General features: G+C 37.2%; 1 protein-coding gene across 1 annotated transcript in view; it reads right to left on the bottom strand.

Moving 5' to 3' along the window:
* Positions 1–4340: 4340 nt before the first annotated feature.
* myom3 (myomesin 3) overlaps positions 4341–18660 on the bottom strand; it is a gene marked incomplete at its 3' end in the record, with an annotated part of 36503 nt that continues 22183 nt past the window's right edge. The window contains exons 12-19 of the mRNA XM_016672333.1: positions 16227–16426; positions 14484–14537; positions 12980–13107; positions 10644–10827; positions 9197–9371; positions 8948–9069; positions 8111–8298; positions 4341–4467 (exon numbers count right to left, since the gene is read on the bottom strand). Coding sequence (XP_016527819.1) covers positions 4341–4467; positions 8111–8298; positions 8948–9069; positions 9197–9371; positions 10644–10827; positions 12980–13107; positions 14484–14537; positions 16227–16426 — 1178 coding nt within the window. The remainder of the gene's footprint in view (positions 4468–8110; positions 8299–8947; positions 9070–9196; positions 9372–10643; positions 10828–12979; positions 13108–14483; positions 14538–16226; positions 16427–18660) is intronic.

The following is an 18660-nucleotide window of genomic DNA, read 5'->3' as shown; positions in this document are numbered from 1 at the left end:
CCCCGATATCTGCGATTCTGCCCTGGACTGTTTTGTTGACCCTTCCTCTGCCTTTCCCCTGTTGAAGATAGTGAGTTGGACTTTTTATTTTTTTATTTTTTTATTATTGCATCATTTTGGTGACTGAACTCTGCTCTCCTTCCAAGTAGTGATTTCTACATTCTGGACTTTGATTTGGTCTTTGGATTAAATTGGACCATCAAAGTTCAGAAATAAGGAACTGGGCATTGGGACCTTTTCCTCTACCCTGTTTGCCTGTCCTTTTACTAAAAGTTCTTCAAACAACAAAGATTCTCTGTTTTACAGTACAGTTGAAGGTAATGCAAAACCCAACAATATGGGTTTGGAAATATTACTCCACCTTGGAAGCCTTTGACTGAAAGCAAGGGTCTGAATTATTTAGGCAATCCACAGAGAATGCTGTTTGGTAATGTTACAAACAGTAATAATTTTAAGATAATAAAGAAATTTCAACTCTATGATTGTTTTTGTCGCACAGTTCTTACGGCGAAAATGAAATTGTTCAAAATCTGTCTGTATATCTGAAAGGAGCAGAGACCTATACTTTGTTTAAATGGGGGAGGGTATTATGTATCTTCCAAGAACATAGTGTTATTTTATAGCACAGTCAAGTTGGTTCACTGTTCTACCTTTAGTTGTTATAAAAATAACGTAAAAGACTTTTGACTTTGCATGATGGTGTATCTGAAGCCTTGAAATTGGTCTCTGTCTCTTTAAGAAGATCCTTCCCTTTTCAACACTTCATCAGTCATCATTTTCTGGTTTAATTTGTTCTCTGTGCAATCTGAAAAAAAAAAATTCAAGGGTTTTCTACATTTTATCTGTTTTTGTTAATTTTCTGTCTAGAACCTGATCATTATCTGAGAAATGTTTTTCATTTGAATAATTTAGGTACAAAATGGTCTCCTGAACTCAACTGCTTTGATTTTTGCTTGCTTTACTAATTTACTGGTGTAAAAGTCTTTGACAACACTAGTCTTATGTCTGTTGCACACTATCAGCAATGTTTGTGATCTAGAAACCTCAGAAGGGGAAAAGTTAAATGGTTAATTCTAACATTTAACTTGGATATTCTTCAAGCTAAAAGTAACTGAATTGTGTTTAACATCAAATTACGTCCATTCATAGATGCTTTTATTCAAAGTGTTTTACAAATGAGGCTATAACAATGCAGTTAATGTCAAAGGCAACAAAGATCCAGTAAAAAGGGGGCCAGACCCATCAGACGCTGCCAGATGGGTTTGCCACTTTCAACTCACACATTGGTTTCCCTCCCTGCCTTTGCTTGTAGCAGAGGAGTTAAAGTATCTTGATGTTCTGATCATCAGTAGGATGGAGCAAGACCTGGACTGACAGGTTAGGGCCTCATCTGCAGTAATGTGGGCTCTGCTCTGTTTTGGTGAAGAAAGAACTGAGCCTAAAGAGAAGCTTTTGATTTATCGATCAGACTTATGTTCCAATCCTCGCCTACAGTTATAAGATACAGATCATGACCCAAGGACCAAGGTCACGCAAGAGACTGAAATAAGCTCCTTCCAAAGACTTGCCAGGAACAGATTTGAAGATGCAGGAAGCCTGAAGTAAAACTTCTGATCATTATTATCAGCTAAGCATTTAAATATAAACAGCCAATTAAAAACTGAGGGATTTTAATCACTTGGGTCCTGGCTGCTATTCTTTGATGATATTCTACAGGTAAAATGTATCTGCAGAAGATGCCATTTGAAGCCTAATATCTTTTTTTTTGGTCTCTACTTTTCCAACTTTTTTTTCCTCTTTTCACAGGATCTGTTATGTTCAAGTAAGAGGATGTGATTGAAAATTGGGAGAAAAGTAGGCAGAGTTCAAGAAAAAAAAAAAACGTGAGCAATATAAGTTTATAAGATTATGAAAAGGTTGAATCATTTATGTTTTTCTGCTTCTGTGTTGAGTGGTTCAGGTAATTATACAGTATTTTGAAATTACAGCGCATGTTTATGAAACATGTACCCTTTTAATAATGTGCTGTTAGAGTTAAATGATTATTTCTCATTATAAATTCCCCACCAGCAATGATATTCAAGAACAAATCAAACATGGACCACGCATGGTAAATAGTTAATAGCTAATTCTAACTCAATGCTGCAATTTCAACCACTTTACTATTCATTTAACCACTGACCTTAAGTGGTTAAATGAAGTACCATTACTGTGTGCTTTAATGGTACAATAGGCAGGCAGCATATTATTATCCTGGTATTTCATACTGCCCTGTTTATTTTGCTGCGAGATGACTACATACGCTATTAGAGATGCAGCTTAAATAAAAGTAAAAATGGCAGCAAGTGGAAATGGGTTCTGCAGGTGATGGATGGTGTTTATTTCTATCTCCCCTCTCCTCCGCAGCTAGGGTCGATAAACAGATTGTAGAAGCTGCAGGGCAGCAGAGTATTGACGGATGCTCAAATTCCCAAAGCTCTTAGGTAAATGAATCACATGGGAATGGCTGATTTTTAACCGTGGAGTTCGTCTTTAATTTAACAATAAGTTGCGGCCTTTGTTGTCACTTTTGCTTGTGCAAGTTGTGAAATCCAAAACTAGCTTTGTCTGCCAACTGTTTGTAGCTGTTGAGTCTAAAATTGTAGCTAGCAGGAAATGTTCCTCCCTAAGTGTTTCTTTTTTCTACGTTATACTGATGTTTGGTAATAAACATTTACTATCTTCCAAAGGTTTTTATTGAGAAACACAACAGGTTTATGCAAAGTGTCAATATTTACAGGTTACCATGCAGAACATCAGCATTTGAGCCAAATTATGATTCGTAGTAATCAGTTCTTGGTTGATCATAGCTTAAATAATGACACAATTAGATGTTCTCGACTGAATCAGATTCTAGGATGTAGACTTGAAATGTAAGTGCTTTAATCCTTAGCCACTTGCTTAACCATTTTTTTATTGTGCCATTGTGCTGTACTTTGAAAACAAAACAAAACAAAACAAAAAATAGCACCAAATCATTTTTGTATCATTGGGTAAAGTCGAGGGTCATAGAACCAGATCCCTAACAAGGAGACCACACTCTCATAAATAATTACCAAACTTTTACTCAAAGTTCTGGAAATCATTGTCTGAATTTAACCTTAAGGATTTCATCACAGTAATTTATGTGCGATTCGGTCTGATAGAAACAGAACGATGACAGTAGCCTTAAGGGTGATGACATAACTGAAGCCTTTCATAAGCAACACTGGGCAGGATGTTTCATTTACTTACCAAAAGCATTGCTACAGCAAACACAAATTGCTACCAGTCGTGGCTTCTCTAATCACATTTTGGCTGGTTTGATAATATGTCTTTTGCAAAGAATAACATAAATACAGGCAGATTCCTGGGAGTGTTCAACTTTTCTTCTAGCTTTTATTCCAAACAGGGACTTAGCCAGAGAAAATAACTATTGCTCTGCAGTATAATCCTGGTATTTCCTGCAGAGTTTCTGTCTGTCTTTGATGTTCATCTTCCAGAGAAGTGGCTTCTTTGCTGTTCTCTTTCAGTCAGAAAGTCTCTGTCCAACTGTGCATGCAGAAAAACTCACACATGCCATCTGCCAGTCTCCAGCAAACTCTCCACTGGTGGTGACCAGACCGCTTAGTTGAATCATCTTTAGGACACATTCTGGACATTCTTGATCAATCTGGATCTTTCTTCACCAGAGTAAACTTATCTGCTTGAGGTCCTTGATTGTTCAATGAATGGGTGCAATAGCCTTGCCGTTTGTGTTGAGAACAGAAGAAGGATTTACATTTTTAAAGCAACCACTCTGCTCTTCTAATTCAATCATGCTGTCAGTGATGTCTATCAGTTACTCTGTCTTCAATAATCTTTCCCCTGGGCTAATGAGAAAATCACTAAAAGCAGGTAATTTTTGGCTGGGCTAAAACACAGAGCAAATTAGGTTTTAGTGATTAAGTAAATTGTCATTGACTTTCATGAACTTTGCATTGATTCCTTTAGTCATTCAGTAGCAACCCTGACTTGATGCAAACTGAAGCCATAAAAACTGAGGCAGGGAAGTTTGTAATAAACAAAAACAAGATTTTGCCCACAACTAACAAGTATAGAGACATAAAATCTTTACTTAACACTGCAAACATGATATTTTTTTCTTAATTTACTGCAGGTAATTGTTTTTATATCTGGAATATTTATTTATTTATTTATTATTATTATTTTAATCATCCTGTAATAATACCTGTAAGGTTTGCAATTGTTGGATGTAACTGTTAAGCATTCACATAAGCAGAGATGCATTTGCATGGATTTGATGAGAGTTTAGCTTTCACCTGGTTCTGGCATTGTCCACTTCTCGCACAGAAACGCTTCACTGGCGTCAGACGGCTTCCCAACGCCAGCCGCGTTGGCAGCAAAGACGCGGAACTGGTAGAAATGTCCAGTTTTCAAGTCTGATACCTGCAGACAAACAAAGCTGATGCATGTGACATTGCATGTAAATATATACATATATGTGTTTACAAGAATTTAAAAAATGGTTACAACATGCTAAATGTTTACCATCAGTGATATATTCACAGGAATATATCTGTGATATATATCACAGGATATATTCCTGTAAGCCATTCCGTCTTAGTGGAGTACTGGAAAAATCTCCATGCATTCGTCAAATCTCAGCTTTACTACACAACAACTTTACTTGGAGTTAAAACATTGCCTCCTTTTTATTCCAGCAGATCTCCAATGCTGCAGGCAGAGTGATGACTGCCTGCAGTGATACCCAGGAAATATCACATTCCTCTCACCTTAGCCTCTTTGCCTTGGGTCTCTGTGATTTAGAATGGATTTTAAAATCCTCATTACATTTATAGGCTTGAATGGCCTTGATCCATCTTATCTCAAAGAACCGATTGTTCCCCATTATCCCACTGGATCTCATTGTTCCCAGATAGCAGGTACATAACTTATCTCAGTGGAAACGTTTTTTCTTTTAAACAATTTGTTTAATTTGGTCTGACGTTTATAACTCTTCCTTTTTCTTCAAACTTTTCCTTTATTACTTTGCTGTCATGAATTTATTTTTAGAAATGCAATACATTTAAAACAAATCATTTTATTATTTACTCGTTCGTAGTTTTTGTGTGTTTTAAATTCAGCTTTGTAAATTATTATTTTTTTTTTTCAAATTACAATGAAAACCTCATCAATCTTACTTTGCTAATTTTACTCAGTTTTAACGAGACATAAATACAAAAGTCCAATCAGGGGGAAATGTTCTCCACTTGTACAGCTTCACTCTGTCTGATTCAGGAATTTAGAAGACTATTTACAAGTTATTAGCTCTACTGGTGCTGAAACATGTTTCTGAGCTCCTGAGACATTTTTCGCTCGGAGGGGAAGAGGTGAAGGGATTCAGGCCTATTGATCTGCTCATTGATCCGCCTATTCACAGCCACTTAGACTCTAAGGCCCTTATCGCCTCGGCGAACAGCTGCGAACCTCCACAGCCTCTGCCTATCTCCGAGGAACTAATTGACCTCAGCAAAGGGAGCTTTTTCATAACAGCAGCAGCAGCTGCTACCTGAAAGCTGCTATGTCACACCTGCACCTTTCTTCATTAGGTGCAAATCCTTTCCTGCATGATATATTTAAACTGAACAACAAATCAATCAGACCGATGTACAGTCCCAGCACGAGAAATGCATGGGTAGTGTCTTTAAAATTAAACTTCTGCCACCAGGGGGCAATCAGGCTACATTTGACTGACTGATAGATTAACCTTTGTTCTCTGGGAAGAAAAGTTGTCTGTTTGGATACTCGACCTGCTGCTCTAATGATCAGGTGAAATAATCTTTGTTGCCAATACGTATATCTGACAACTAAAGTTATTCCACTTTTTTTTAATAACATTAATGTAAACAATCCGGTTACAGACTTGCAAGTTGATTTTTTTTCCCCCCCATTTCTAAAATTGATCAATAGTTTCATTTATAAAGCCTTGAAGGCTAGAAGAAAACATTTGCAAATTACCCACTGAACCATAGACCCAAGTAATAAATCAAAGAATAACCTCAACAAACGTTACTTACAAAGTGAGTACACAATGATGGATTAGTAATAAATCTGAGAAATAGTTTCCACCCAAAACTATCTTTTTATGTATAAAAGCCTTTCACTTTTGGAGTTTTTTTTAAGTAAATAAATTTAGAGTAATTTTTTTTCTAGTACTTTTAAGTGTGCTGCTAGAATTTAAAATGGGGAGTTTTTTTTTACATATCCAGGGATGTTGAGAGTTTACTCTTCTTTTTGTAAAGTATCTTCTCATTCTTAAAATTTTAAAACCTTGTGAAGAATAAATGGCTGCCTGTCAAAGGTACTCGTATCCCTTAAAATTTTCATGTTACAACCACCCTCAGTGTATTTTGTTTGACTTGTTTGTGATAGATCAACAGAAAATAGTGCATAATTGTGAAGAGTAAAAGAATGAACACATAGTTGTTTATTTTTTAACAACTTATATTCTTAAAAGTATGCTGCAAGTCTTTCGATATATAGCTATCAGTTTTTCATATCTAATATTTTTACCCTCTTTGCAAAATAGCTCAATCTCAGTCACATTTGACAGTCTCTAAACATATATTTTCATATATCTGTCCACAGATTCTTGAATAGATTTATGTATGAACTTTAAAGTCATTTTAATACATTAACATGCTTTGATCTAAAGTAAAGGTTTCAAACTTCAGTCTTCAAAAGATCGTGTCCTGCAACTTTTAGCTAAATCCTCACTTCTCCACACCTGAATAAAATGGCCAAATTGCCTTTTGGCAGGCAGTCAACCTCTAAAGAGCTCAACTAATGAGCTAATTATTTGAGTCATGTTGAAGTAGACAGTCATACTGCTGCAGGAACCCAGCCATCAAGAGTTTTAGCTTCAGACTCCTGATCAGGGTCATTCCACGGTGGCTCTTCTTTGTACGTTTAGGGTTATTTTTCTGCTAGATGGGGAACCTCTGCACCAATATCTGACCTTTCCCATCCTCTAATAACCAGCTTTCTTCAAGGATGTTCTGAATCAACTCTAACAAGCTCCCCTTTTCCTGCTGAGGAATAACTTTCCCACAACAAGAAGCTTCCAGAACACCTTCTTCCAAACAGTGACTGTGCATAAGTGTGATTCTTTTGCGTGGTTCTGTCTACATTTAAGCTTTAAAACAGACAGAGGGTGCACCAGTACTTTCTTTTTCACCATGACTGTAGGTTTCTTCTTGATGTATAGAAAATTAAAGGTTTTTAGGCTTAAATCATGAGCAAAGCTCCAATCCCACGAAGCATAACTGTTTTGATTACAAATTGCAGCTCAATTTATGTTTAAATGATTCATTTGATTCCAAGAAATCAGCATCTTGATTAAAATGACACCCCATGCTGGAAATAGTTTGTGCTTCTTGTCGTCTTATGAAAGTGCCAAAATGAGTTTTGTCTGACAACGCAACCTCCAGTCCTAAAAACTGCAGGACACAACATGAGGGGGTCAGTTATTGTGCATAGCCATTTTCATTCTAATTGGCTTTGTCCTTGATTTTTTTTTTTTCCTCAGGAGATAAAAACAGCCTCTCACACATTTATAAAATATCTAATTATGGAGCTCTTGTATTCTTGGTGAAGCACTATACCAATTTTACTTTGTTAGGAGTCTCCATGGACACTGCCAGGTTTCCTAGAGACGCAGACAGATTGAGTGAATGATGGTTTGCTATTATTGCCAATTATTTGCAAGAAAAGCAAAAGTGGATAAAAAACTTTACTATTCAAGACGTCCATTCAAAACCCTTAATGCTGTTACTAAAAGTCCTTTTGGAAGTCTATTTGGACTTTGAAATCTACTCTTTTCTTTATACCATTTCACCATGGTAATGGTATATTCAGAGAGATGTGCAGTATTAGTCAGTGGTTTCATGTTGTGCTAATCTTGCTCAATGCTAATATAAGGTGCTAAAGAGAGTTTTTTTTATGTCATCTCTGTAATAATTTTGTTTTTGTTTTATATTAATTAGAAAACCATTCACCAACTTCATCCAAGAATATAGGTATAACCAACCCTGAGCTGCTTCTCTTTGGCAGGCTTTATGTTGACCTCTCTCCAGAACTCCATGCCCTTCTCCTTCTGGTCCAGGTAGTAGCCGCGAACAGAGCCTCCCCCGTTAGAGGATGGAGCCCTCCAGCCCAGAACCATCTCTGATTCGGTGCACAGCAGTAGAGCAATACCCGAGGGAGGTGAGGGAACATCTGCAGAAATGAGGGGGGAAAAACAAACAAACAAACAAACAAACAAAAGAAGTAGAGGTGAAAGATATTGGTGAAAGTATCTTAGCACGTGGCTTTCACAACATACGAATGCCGAGATTTCCTTAGAAGGCTTGAGATTCTGTCTAGAATGGCAAACTGTTGCATCTGTGCCAGGTTTAAAGGAATTATTCAGCTCATATTCTCTTTGATAAAAATTCATTTCTTGGAAAAAACTGGACTAATGCTATTATCCACCAGGATATTTCAGAGCTGGAGAGACTGTGATGGATTTTTGATGGCAGTGAACCAAATCTGTCAACAGTACAATGTAATGCAACCTGCCAAAGCACAATGTAGTTTCTGAAAGTGCATATGAAGTGAAAAAGGTCCTCTTTACATTCTCCAATAGTTGTTTGCTGAAAGCTAAAAAGGCAAACTGTAAATAAGTATTGGGTCAGATGGGTCAGAGTCTAAGTTAAATAACTTCAATGCCAATGAAAAGAGCCTCAAACCTTTTTCAGCACTTCTTTTTGGCTGGATGTGTTTACTCTGGGTTACATTTAGGGTGCATGCTTTAAATGAAATATTAAAACATACTGCTAAGATTTCAGGAACTGTTGCAGCATCACAAAATCCTTTTTGAACTTACTGATAGCTGATTTGACCAGGATGGGGTGAGACTCATCTGAATATTTGCTGTTTCCTGCTCGACTCACAGATTTCACCCTGAACACATATTCCTTCCAAGTCTTCAGACCGTGAACTATAAACCTGAAGACACATCATGCTTGGATCACACACTCATAAGAATCAATGGCAATGTATGTTATAATTACAACAATTTATTAATTGCATTCAGACACATGTTATAGGTCAATTTTTTATTTATTTTTTTTACCTGGTTGTCGTTAAAGGTTTGTTGTTGACAGTTTTCCACTCCTGTTTTCCTGCTTCGCTGTAGTACAGATAATATCCCAGGATGTTGTCTTTGTCTTTTGGTTCTTGCCACTGCAGCACAACTGAGGTGTCTGTGTCTCTAATGGCCAAAACTGAGTGAGGTGGAGGCGGCACAGCTAAAGGGAATCAAATGAGATTCAATCCATCAAAACAAATGGAGGTAATTTATGAACTGATGGTGCATTCAATAAGTTCAATGAGTTCATTGAAATTTACCCATGACAATTTCTAAAGAAAAATTTAATTGTAAATTGAAGTCTATTGCATCATTTGTTTTCCGATGAGGATGAATAAATTAGAGAAAGAGAGAGTGAGGTTTATGTTTTAGATTTCTATACTGTGGGTGAACAATTTCTACAAAAATTCAAGAAAATATCAAACTCATCCTGAACTATTTTCAGATATTTGAATCTGATTTAATTCAGAATCCTGAAGTAGCTATCAACACATATGGCATGTAAAAAAAAAAGAGATGGGAAGAATCAATGGGTTTTGAAAATGCGCCATTTTCAAAACCCATACGGAGTCTGGAATAATGCAAGAAATGGATCAAGGCCTGCAGCTGACCTCATGTCCAGTGAAACTGTGATCGATGGCAACTACCACATGTTCATATGCACTAAGGTAACCGGTAGGAAACATCTCATTTTTTGTCATAAGAACACTTAATAGTCAAATCAAAGATCAATAAGTGAAGGTAGTCATGCTTTATTTCATGTGCGTAAATTCAATGGTAGCTCCGAGGCAGGATGAAAACGTTCTGCAGTATCTGGCAGGTTTACATTTAAGCACCTTTTTCTGCTACTGTTTCAAAGTAGCAGAAAGTTAACCAAAGTTAACATTAGTTGAGGAAAACTTTACAAATCTGTGATCATTGTTCCACTAAATTCTATAACTTTTTATTTTGTGGATTATTTAACTTACTTTGGTGAGTTTGTTTTTAAACAGTAAATGTTATGTTGCAGTTTTGTTGCATTTTGGTTTAATTGTATAGCTTTTTTTTGTTTGCTTTCTCTGATGCATTTTTATCTAATCTTTGCTAGAAATTAAATCATCCAGAAGCTTCATCTTTAATCTTCCAATATTATAGACAACTTGATAATTGACTTAACGGGGATTTGACATGGATAAACTCATTGTGGAATGAGTTAATAAAAAATATTTTCCCACATCTTCTCATTTTGTTTTTTAATAAGATACTACCTGTTTTGTCTTTTTTACACATGTATTGTGATTCCAGAATAAAACCAGTGGTGTCTTGGCACAATTATTGCAGGTGCAGCATTGTATAGGAGGTGAATGCTGACTCAGGAATTTAGTCTTAATTATGTAACTGACCTTTGAGCAGACAAAGTAATAAATGGGCACCAGTACTCATCTTCTCCTACCTTGTGGCTTTCCAAGGGAAATTGGTGGGCTCGGGTCGGAGGGGTCGCTAACACCATACTTGTTGATGGAGCGAACTCTGAAGCAATACTGTTTGTCTTTGACCAGATCAAACACTGGGTACCTGGGAGAGTTCACCACCGTGTCCAGACTGGCCAGTTCCCAGCTGTTTTTCCCTGCCAAGGACTGATTCAAGCAAATAAATTTAATGTAAATATATATAAAAAAGGAAAAGTGTAAATTAAAAAAAAATAGCTTAGGTATTTCAGCCAATCAGACCCTTAAATGAAAACACATTGAAATGAAGACGTATGTCTTTGTGTGTCTAGTTCTATTTACCCGTCACTGAAAGAGTCTCTCAAGAAACTAAAACTATACCAAACAGGTCCCTTTTTATATTCCTTATTTGGATTTCTATGTTGCTACTCTGTGGGTTTCACATTTCCTCTCCTAAGTCATTGTTTTGTCGGTAGAAATCCCAACAAAAGAGCAGGTATGGTAAAAGAGAAGAGTGATTATAAAGTGCTTGCTTGAGGGCAAAAAGGATATTTGAATGTTCACTTCATTATATAAGCAGAAGTGAGGCTGCAGACTTTAGTAATTTCAGGTGCCTTTGAGAGATTTGACAGTTTTATTACCTCAGTAACTTATAAAGCCTCAATAAAAATCTATTTCCTGTGGCAGTTTTCTGATTATTGAAGTCAGGAGCTGTTCAGTCCCGGAGTTGATATCGAGGAGCCAAGGCTCTCTATTGTTGCAAAGAGCAGGTCAGCCTCACATTTTTGATCTGCTTCTGTCATCACTTTGAACCTTAAATTTATAGTTGAGAAAATATTGTAAAAAGAGGGAGCTGGCTCCATCCATTGATTTTTCATACCTGCTTATTCTTTTCCGGGTCAAAGGTGACACCAAAGAGGTGTCACCAGTTCATTTCTGGGAGAAACACAATTATGCACCCATCTGAGGCAAACCTAACATACATTTCCTGATGTCCTCTGTGGCTTTTTGTGCCTCTTCTGTAGAGCTTTAAATTATTTTTTGGTGCTCTATCCTTAGTTGTATGAATTTAAATATCCCACATAAATTTTACTGCACTAAATGTTTGTGCAAATTGCATACAGGGCGTCTCCGATGTTCTCACACTCTACAATAAAATATCTGCAACAAATACCATGTTGAGCAGAATGTCCAATGACAGCGTTCATAAAGAAAGATACACTTTAAATTAATCAGGAAAGTGGACCTGTTGATGAATATGAAACATCTTTTTACATACAATTTATGAGAGATGTGTCTGAAAATATTTCTATCGCTGAAAGGTTTAGATTTAAATTGTTGTTCAACCAAGAAATTTGTTTCTGACAGGAAGTGATACAGCCATCTGTCCAACGATGGGAGTATCTGTTTTGAACAATGTAACTTTGCTGTTTTATATGTATTTTCATTTAAAAAAAAGGAATATCAAAAATTATTCATACCCTTCTCTAAAATCAGTGGAAAAATCTTATGTTCGCGTGACAGAAATCAAACCCTGCTTGATGTTTTCCAGTTGATGTAGTGTTTGACCCTGACGTTCAATGGTACTGGAATTCACAAATTCTTAACAACCACAAAAATATGTGGCCCTGCGGCAATTAGGTTCTGGGTTCAAATTCTGACCCAGGAGTCTTTGAGTTGGCATGTTCTCCCCATATAAACATAGTCTAAAAGTATGGATGTTAAGGTATTTGGTTGCTCTAATTTGCTATAAAGTCACAGGAAGTGTCTGTGTCTTTCTATGATGACCTGGTGAAAATGAAGGACTGATGATGCATCTGGTGTGAACCCTGCATTAAATACCTCAGCTACTGGGGAGAAACACAGAGAAAACGGCTCCTGACGTGGCTCATACAAGCTCTGTAAATTGTGGAAACAGCAAAACATCATCTTTCTATCTCCCTGCTGTGTCATTCAAACACATTACAAGAGAAAACTTTGAAAGCACCTCTGCTTTGAAATGCATAACAATCCAAAACGGAAGAAATTTAAAAGTTCAACTCTTGAGACCCTTTTCTTCTTGAAACTTTCGTTGTCGACCAAAAGCTTTACACTCGGAAAAAATAAACAGGGTGAACAAACGTGTTGTGCAGAAGACTTTTAAAAGTCTAACTCCTGATTGCTTAAAAACTGGGAAACATTCATATGACCTGGAGCTAATGATTACAATATGAAATGAAATTACTGTGCAGCTAATCTGCTTTCAGAGCTGATAAAATATGAATCCCTGTTTTTTTTTTGTTTTTTTTTTTGTGTGCGTAAGTGTGTGTCTGGGGAGGTGTGCGTTGGCGTAAGGACCGACCCGCTCCACGTAGAAGGTCAGCGGCTCCCTGCCTCGGGGTTCAGGCTCGGTCCAGCTCAGCACCACGTAGGTGTCGCTCAGCTCGCAGGCGCGGACGTCTGTGGGAGGAAAAGGAGCTTTGACCTGACCTGCAGAGCAAAGTGAGGAGGAGGAGGATGAAAACAAGAGAAAAACAAGGTCAGTATGAAAAGAGTTGGCTGAGTTACAGCTTTTCTCCTCTCATTGTAAAACTCTTCAAGTTGCGTCTGCTGGAGCTGATACGGCCTCACAATGGGAGAGACACTCAAACCTTCTCTGCTTCAGTTTAACCTCTATTCCTTATATGTCAAGTGTACCAAATAGCATTGGATAGGTTGAGTCAGCAAATGCTCAAGGACTCTACAAGGCGGTGAAGGACCGTGAAAGTCTGGGCAAATAGTGTTCGGTGTTGTTGTTCCATCTGAAACTATGCAAGTTTCCATGTTTGTTTCCCCTGAAGAGTTTGCAGAGCTGGAGAAAGTACAGAGAAAGCTCTCCTCTGCACAAGGAGAGCAAAGATTTGAAGAAAGCTGATCAGGTAAAAAGGAAAGCAACTTCTTCTGAGTACAGTGTGTAATGAGAATGACTCAGGACGTTTTGTTTCATACATACAATTACTGTAGAGATGCAAGAGGTGTATTTTTTTTTTCTGACACAAAACCTACAATAAAAAATAAATAAGATTGTCTACAAGACAGTGTGATGGATTCCAGTTTGATAGAGGATCTCACATACCATTCTTACATCTTCTTATATTTTGAAAAGAAATCAGAACAATCCAAAATTGGTATTGGCAGTCAAACCTTGCAAAAATAAGATGTTAAAAATCAGCCATGGCAAATGGCAATCATTATAGCAAGTGCTGCATTTCTACTATTTAGCGAAAATAATAGAAAAATAACAAACCAGTCAGCAAAATATGCCCCAAAATAGACAAATAAACACAACCAAAAGGAAAATTTGAGCTCTTTAAGCTGATCTCGACGAAGCTTAATCTCCCAATTATGTTCTAGTCATTACATTAAAAGCCTCACCACCTGGGTAAATGCATTCCACTGTAAGCCTCCATCATAGAGCAGAATCCAAAAGTATGATTGTATCCTCCAGGCTGCAGTTATTTTCTGGTGGCCTCATCTTCTTCCATCCTTTCACCATTCTCTCTATGTGTGGTACACAGTCAAGGTTATCGGGCCCCCTTTCATAGACATTCGCTCTACCTCGAGCCATTATGTGCATTTATTGGAAGACCACTGGGGACTTTTTGCTCCTTTCACAGCTGCAAATGGAGAAAATGCTCATTGCTGCGGCTGCACAATTACTGCAGCTCATTGTTAAACATAATATGGAGATGCATTAAAGCCATGAGCCTGCGGCAACCTACAGATGTGGGGGTGGCGGTGTGTGTTCCGGTGAAAAGTAAATCATGTGTTAGATACGCTCCTTTTGAGACGGAATCAGAACTAAAGTAAAAACACGACATCCTCACCTTCCAGTTCGTCTTTTGTAATGGTAATGGTCCTTCCTCTGTCCACTTGGACCACTGAGATAAGAGAAGATGGAGAAGACATGAGAGAAGACATAGGGGGGCGATGGAGTTACGCAGAGGTAATGATGACACCATTTTCTTGCAAATGTTAGAGGTGCAGACAAAAAAGATGAACAACAGCTTGACGGGAAGATGGAAAGAAGACCAGAGGCGAGTGAACCTTCTGTCTGTCCTTCATCTGTGTTTAATGATCCACGGCATCTGACCACAGCCCATCTGTCCTCATCGTTACACACACACACACACATCTCATTCTCCCTCAAATACCCCCCCTTTGAATCCAATATTTAGCAAGACCAAGAAATGCTTTTTAAGTCATCTTTTTTGGAAACAAAGCATTTTTCTCAACAATATCATTAAGATGCTGTCACAGAAATAACCCGGCGGCTGCGGATGAGATCTAAATCTGCACACCTACATCTGTTTTTTCTGGCACTGATCATTTCTTTGCAGGTATAACAGGGCAACTGAGGCAGATGAGGTGAATAAACACCAGGAGAGAGTCGTGAATGCTTTGCTGATGATCTTTGCAGCACACTGCAGATGTCGATGAGACACAAAGCAAAAGCCTGAATAAATAGGCGGAGAAAGATAAGACACACAGAAGCTTCCACACAAAACAAAAGGACCATATTGTGGGACATTTTATGGTTAATTGGAGCCTCAGGGAGAATCCCTTTCAACTCTAAACGTATAGTGGTTTTCCAGCAATTAGAATGACTTAATAGTGGAGGCACAAAAGGCTTTAAACTTTTTATTTGGATATGTGAAGCACAGACCTAAATACCAGACTTTGTGTTTGAAATTCTCATTTCTTTGTTTTTTACTTGGTTATTGTAATATTAACAAGAAATGTAAACACAAATGTAACAGAGAACTTAAGTTAGGGTTCAACTTGCCCCTCACAAGTACTAATCAGTTCGTATTTCCCTTTCATAACCATAATCAAACCATTTCATACACATGAACTTAACAAATGTGTGCAGACCCTTGAACTAAAACTGTGTTGAAGATAATTTTATTATAATTCCACCATTCATTCGTGTTGGATAAACTCCTAAATTCAGCTATGCTGAATCTAAATAACCAGAGGTAAATCAGTTGGAGCAAAAATCTTCCTGAAATTTGCTTATTTCTAGCCATATTAGTTTTTTTTGTTATTTATTTCTTTATTTTTTTTGCCATTTGTCAGTTTGTTAAATTTTCTCATTATTAGATATCCCATTGTCAATTGTTAGTGGTATTATAACCAAATGTTAGAACATGGAAACAACAACAAGTTGGTCACAAAGTGGAAGACCTGATGTGCAAAATGATAAAATGTTGCAGAATAGCTCAATTTCAGCTAACTGAAAGCTTCATGGAATGGGTTTTCTTGGCCAAGCAGCTACATTGCGCCTTCAGATCAAGTGCAATGGGGAGCAATGCCTTAAAGGATGCTACCATTGGAGGTATGTTCTCTGGAGTGACAAAACATGCTGTTGAGCAATCCAATGAAAATGTCTTGCATTGGGAGCTGCCAGGAGAATGGCACTTGAATCATGACTACCTTGAGTCATGTATAAAATTTGGCAAAGAGGTTTGTGAAGAAAATATGGGTTAATCTGAATTTGACAATCCAATACCCAGATATAATGTTGCATCGTCATGTCTTCCTAATGCCATGCAGCCCATAAGTAATACCCATTGTCCTGGTGTGTTCAAGAGGGTCTGCAGTGAGGACAGGCTCTGTGGCTTTGGAGGGACGTCCCACCCCGGCTTTGTTCACAGCACAAACTCTGAACTGGTATAGAGCCCCCTCCTTCAGGCCAAACACGGGAAAGTGGCATATTTTCTGAATGTCCACATTGCAGCGCACCCACTCTCCCTGACTGAGGTCACACCTAAAAAAAAAAAAAATAATAATAAGAGAGGAAGAGATTAATCACAGTCACGGGGAAATTTAGGCAAGTACAGAAAAAATAAATAATATATTTACACAACAAAAGATGTGAACAATTTATAGAGAAACAAACTATAAAACAATCCAACCCCTACAACAACAAAGCAAATCAGTAAACCCTCCATGCTCTATAATTGGGAGAAATCAACCTGAGATTATATGTCATGGTCATGTAAAAAAAGAAAAAATACTTCATAAAAATTCAGAGGACTTTCACAAAACAAATTCAGAAAAGAGTAAGAAGGAGGTTGCTTAGGAACTGGAACACATCTTTCCTCTCCTTATATTGAAACTCGAAAACATTGAGGATTTTTCTCTTCTACAATGATGGGAGATCATAATCAAGAGTAAACACGGAAATGATGCACACACCAATCTGAAAAGACACATTTTCCAGATACTTAAAACATTTATCACCTGAAAATGAATTTACTCTGAACCCCTAATCTTTCCTGGATTTTATGTGCGTGCTTTTCCAATGTGGTGCTGTTTAGAGAAAAGATTATGCTGAGCGTGTCACTTCTACTATAGGCAACACTGTGCCAAGAAGTGCATGCAGCAAAACACCTGCATGTTGCTGCCTCAGATAGAAAAGCAATAAAAGTTGGCTCTGCACTGCAGCCACTGGAAGTCCCTATTTTATAAAAATCAATTACCTTCTAGTTCAACAGACATAGCTTACTTGGTAATGCTAACGAAACACATCCAATCTGTCATTTCTATTGCTTCAATCAGCTGAGAAGACAATTCCTTTAGGACCTCTGCAGTAAAATGTTAATGTAAGTGTGAAAGGATCACTCAGACTGTTGTTGATTACCTAATTAACAAATGAAATCAAATGTTAACCATTTGTAAAATGACTGAACTTTTATATAATTTTTCATACTGACGATTCAAAGTACTTTACACTTGAAATTGAACCAGAACTTTCAGATTGAAAGAAGACAACATAATGAGCCAAAGTTGCCCGAATCTATAAGAGAAGCTGCAGCAGTAAAGTCAGGTTAAAAGGATGGCCGTGCCTTGGTAGGTTTGCAGTTTTATTATTATCTTCCATTCGTTTTGAGATGGTGGATTTTTCTTAAGAACTCCTTCTCTCTTCCCTGTCTGCTGTATTCGTTTGTCTTTGTCATGCTTTGTTCACAAATGTTATTTAGGTACTAGAAAAATACAAAGAAAGCCATTTGCTTTTAGCCAGTATGTTTTGCCTACATGTATCCTTTGCTAACACAGTGAAATTCAGTGTTAGTTGCCCCTAACTGATTATCCTTAACACATTTTCTGGCAGATTTAGACATGGATGAATGTCTTCAATTTGCTGTCTTTTCACTTTTCATTTTACAAATAATTTAATAAGACAATTTTGTATACTTTATTGTCAATTTGAATCATATGCAAGACATACAATGGAATCGAAATTGTTTCTCTTTCTTAATCTTCATAGCAACTATAAAGGTTTAATGTTTTAAATACAAATTTAACTCCGAATGGAGAACAAATCAATTCTAAGTAGAAGAAAAGATATTAATTTTTAGTTTTATGTTGTTTGGTTGGTTTTATTCCCAAAACAGAAGTGTCTGATCATTCTTAGAGAGACTCATTGCAGGATGCTGGTGGATTTCAATTCTTTCAGAGGTTCTTGAGGTGATTACACAGCTTAATGAAAGTCCACATGTGCTTAGTGAATTATTAAAGACTTAATAAGGAGAGCACACACTTCTTTATATGAGGTCCCGAAGATGGTGGTGTATGTCAGAGTGAAAATGAAGACAAAACTGCACAGAATTGTCCTTTGAACCAGCAGGACAGTGCAGCTTTGGAGAAAAAAAATATTTTCAGGAGCATTTTTTGGGAAAGCAACAAGCCTCTTTTATTCTAAAGCTGAAGGAGTTTAAACCTGCAGGCATCATTCAAGACTCTGCGCCAACTCTCATCTGTTTTTAACTTGTTCATCTGCTCAACTTGTGTTCTGCAGTCTTTATTACTACATTAAACCCTGGATTTTATTTCATGAATATAAATTGTACTGAATGATTGAATGCAGCTATTAAGCCAGACAAAAATGGTACAAACAGTCTTGGAGTAAAGCAGAAAGGAATAATTTATTTTCTGCATACCAAACCTCCGAGGACAACTATCAGTGCATTTCTCTAACAAGTAGGCTTTTATGTTGGT

Source organism: Poecilia formosa, unplaced genomic scaffold, assembly GCF_000485575.1.
Source record: "Poecilia formosa unplaced genomic scaffold, Poecilia_formosa-5.1.2 Scaffold59, whole genome shotgun sequence".
In the NCBI taxonomy this organism is placed as follows: Eukaryota; Metazoa; Chordata; class Actinopteri; order Cyprinodontiformes; family Poeciliidae; genus Poecilia; species Poecilia formosa.
The sequence above is the reverse complement of the archived record's forward strand: the minus strand, read 5'-3'. Positions and strand labels throughout refer to the sequence as shown.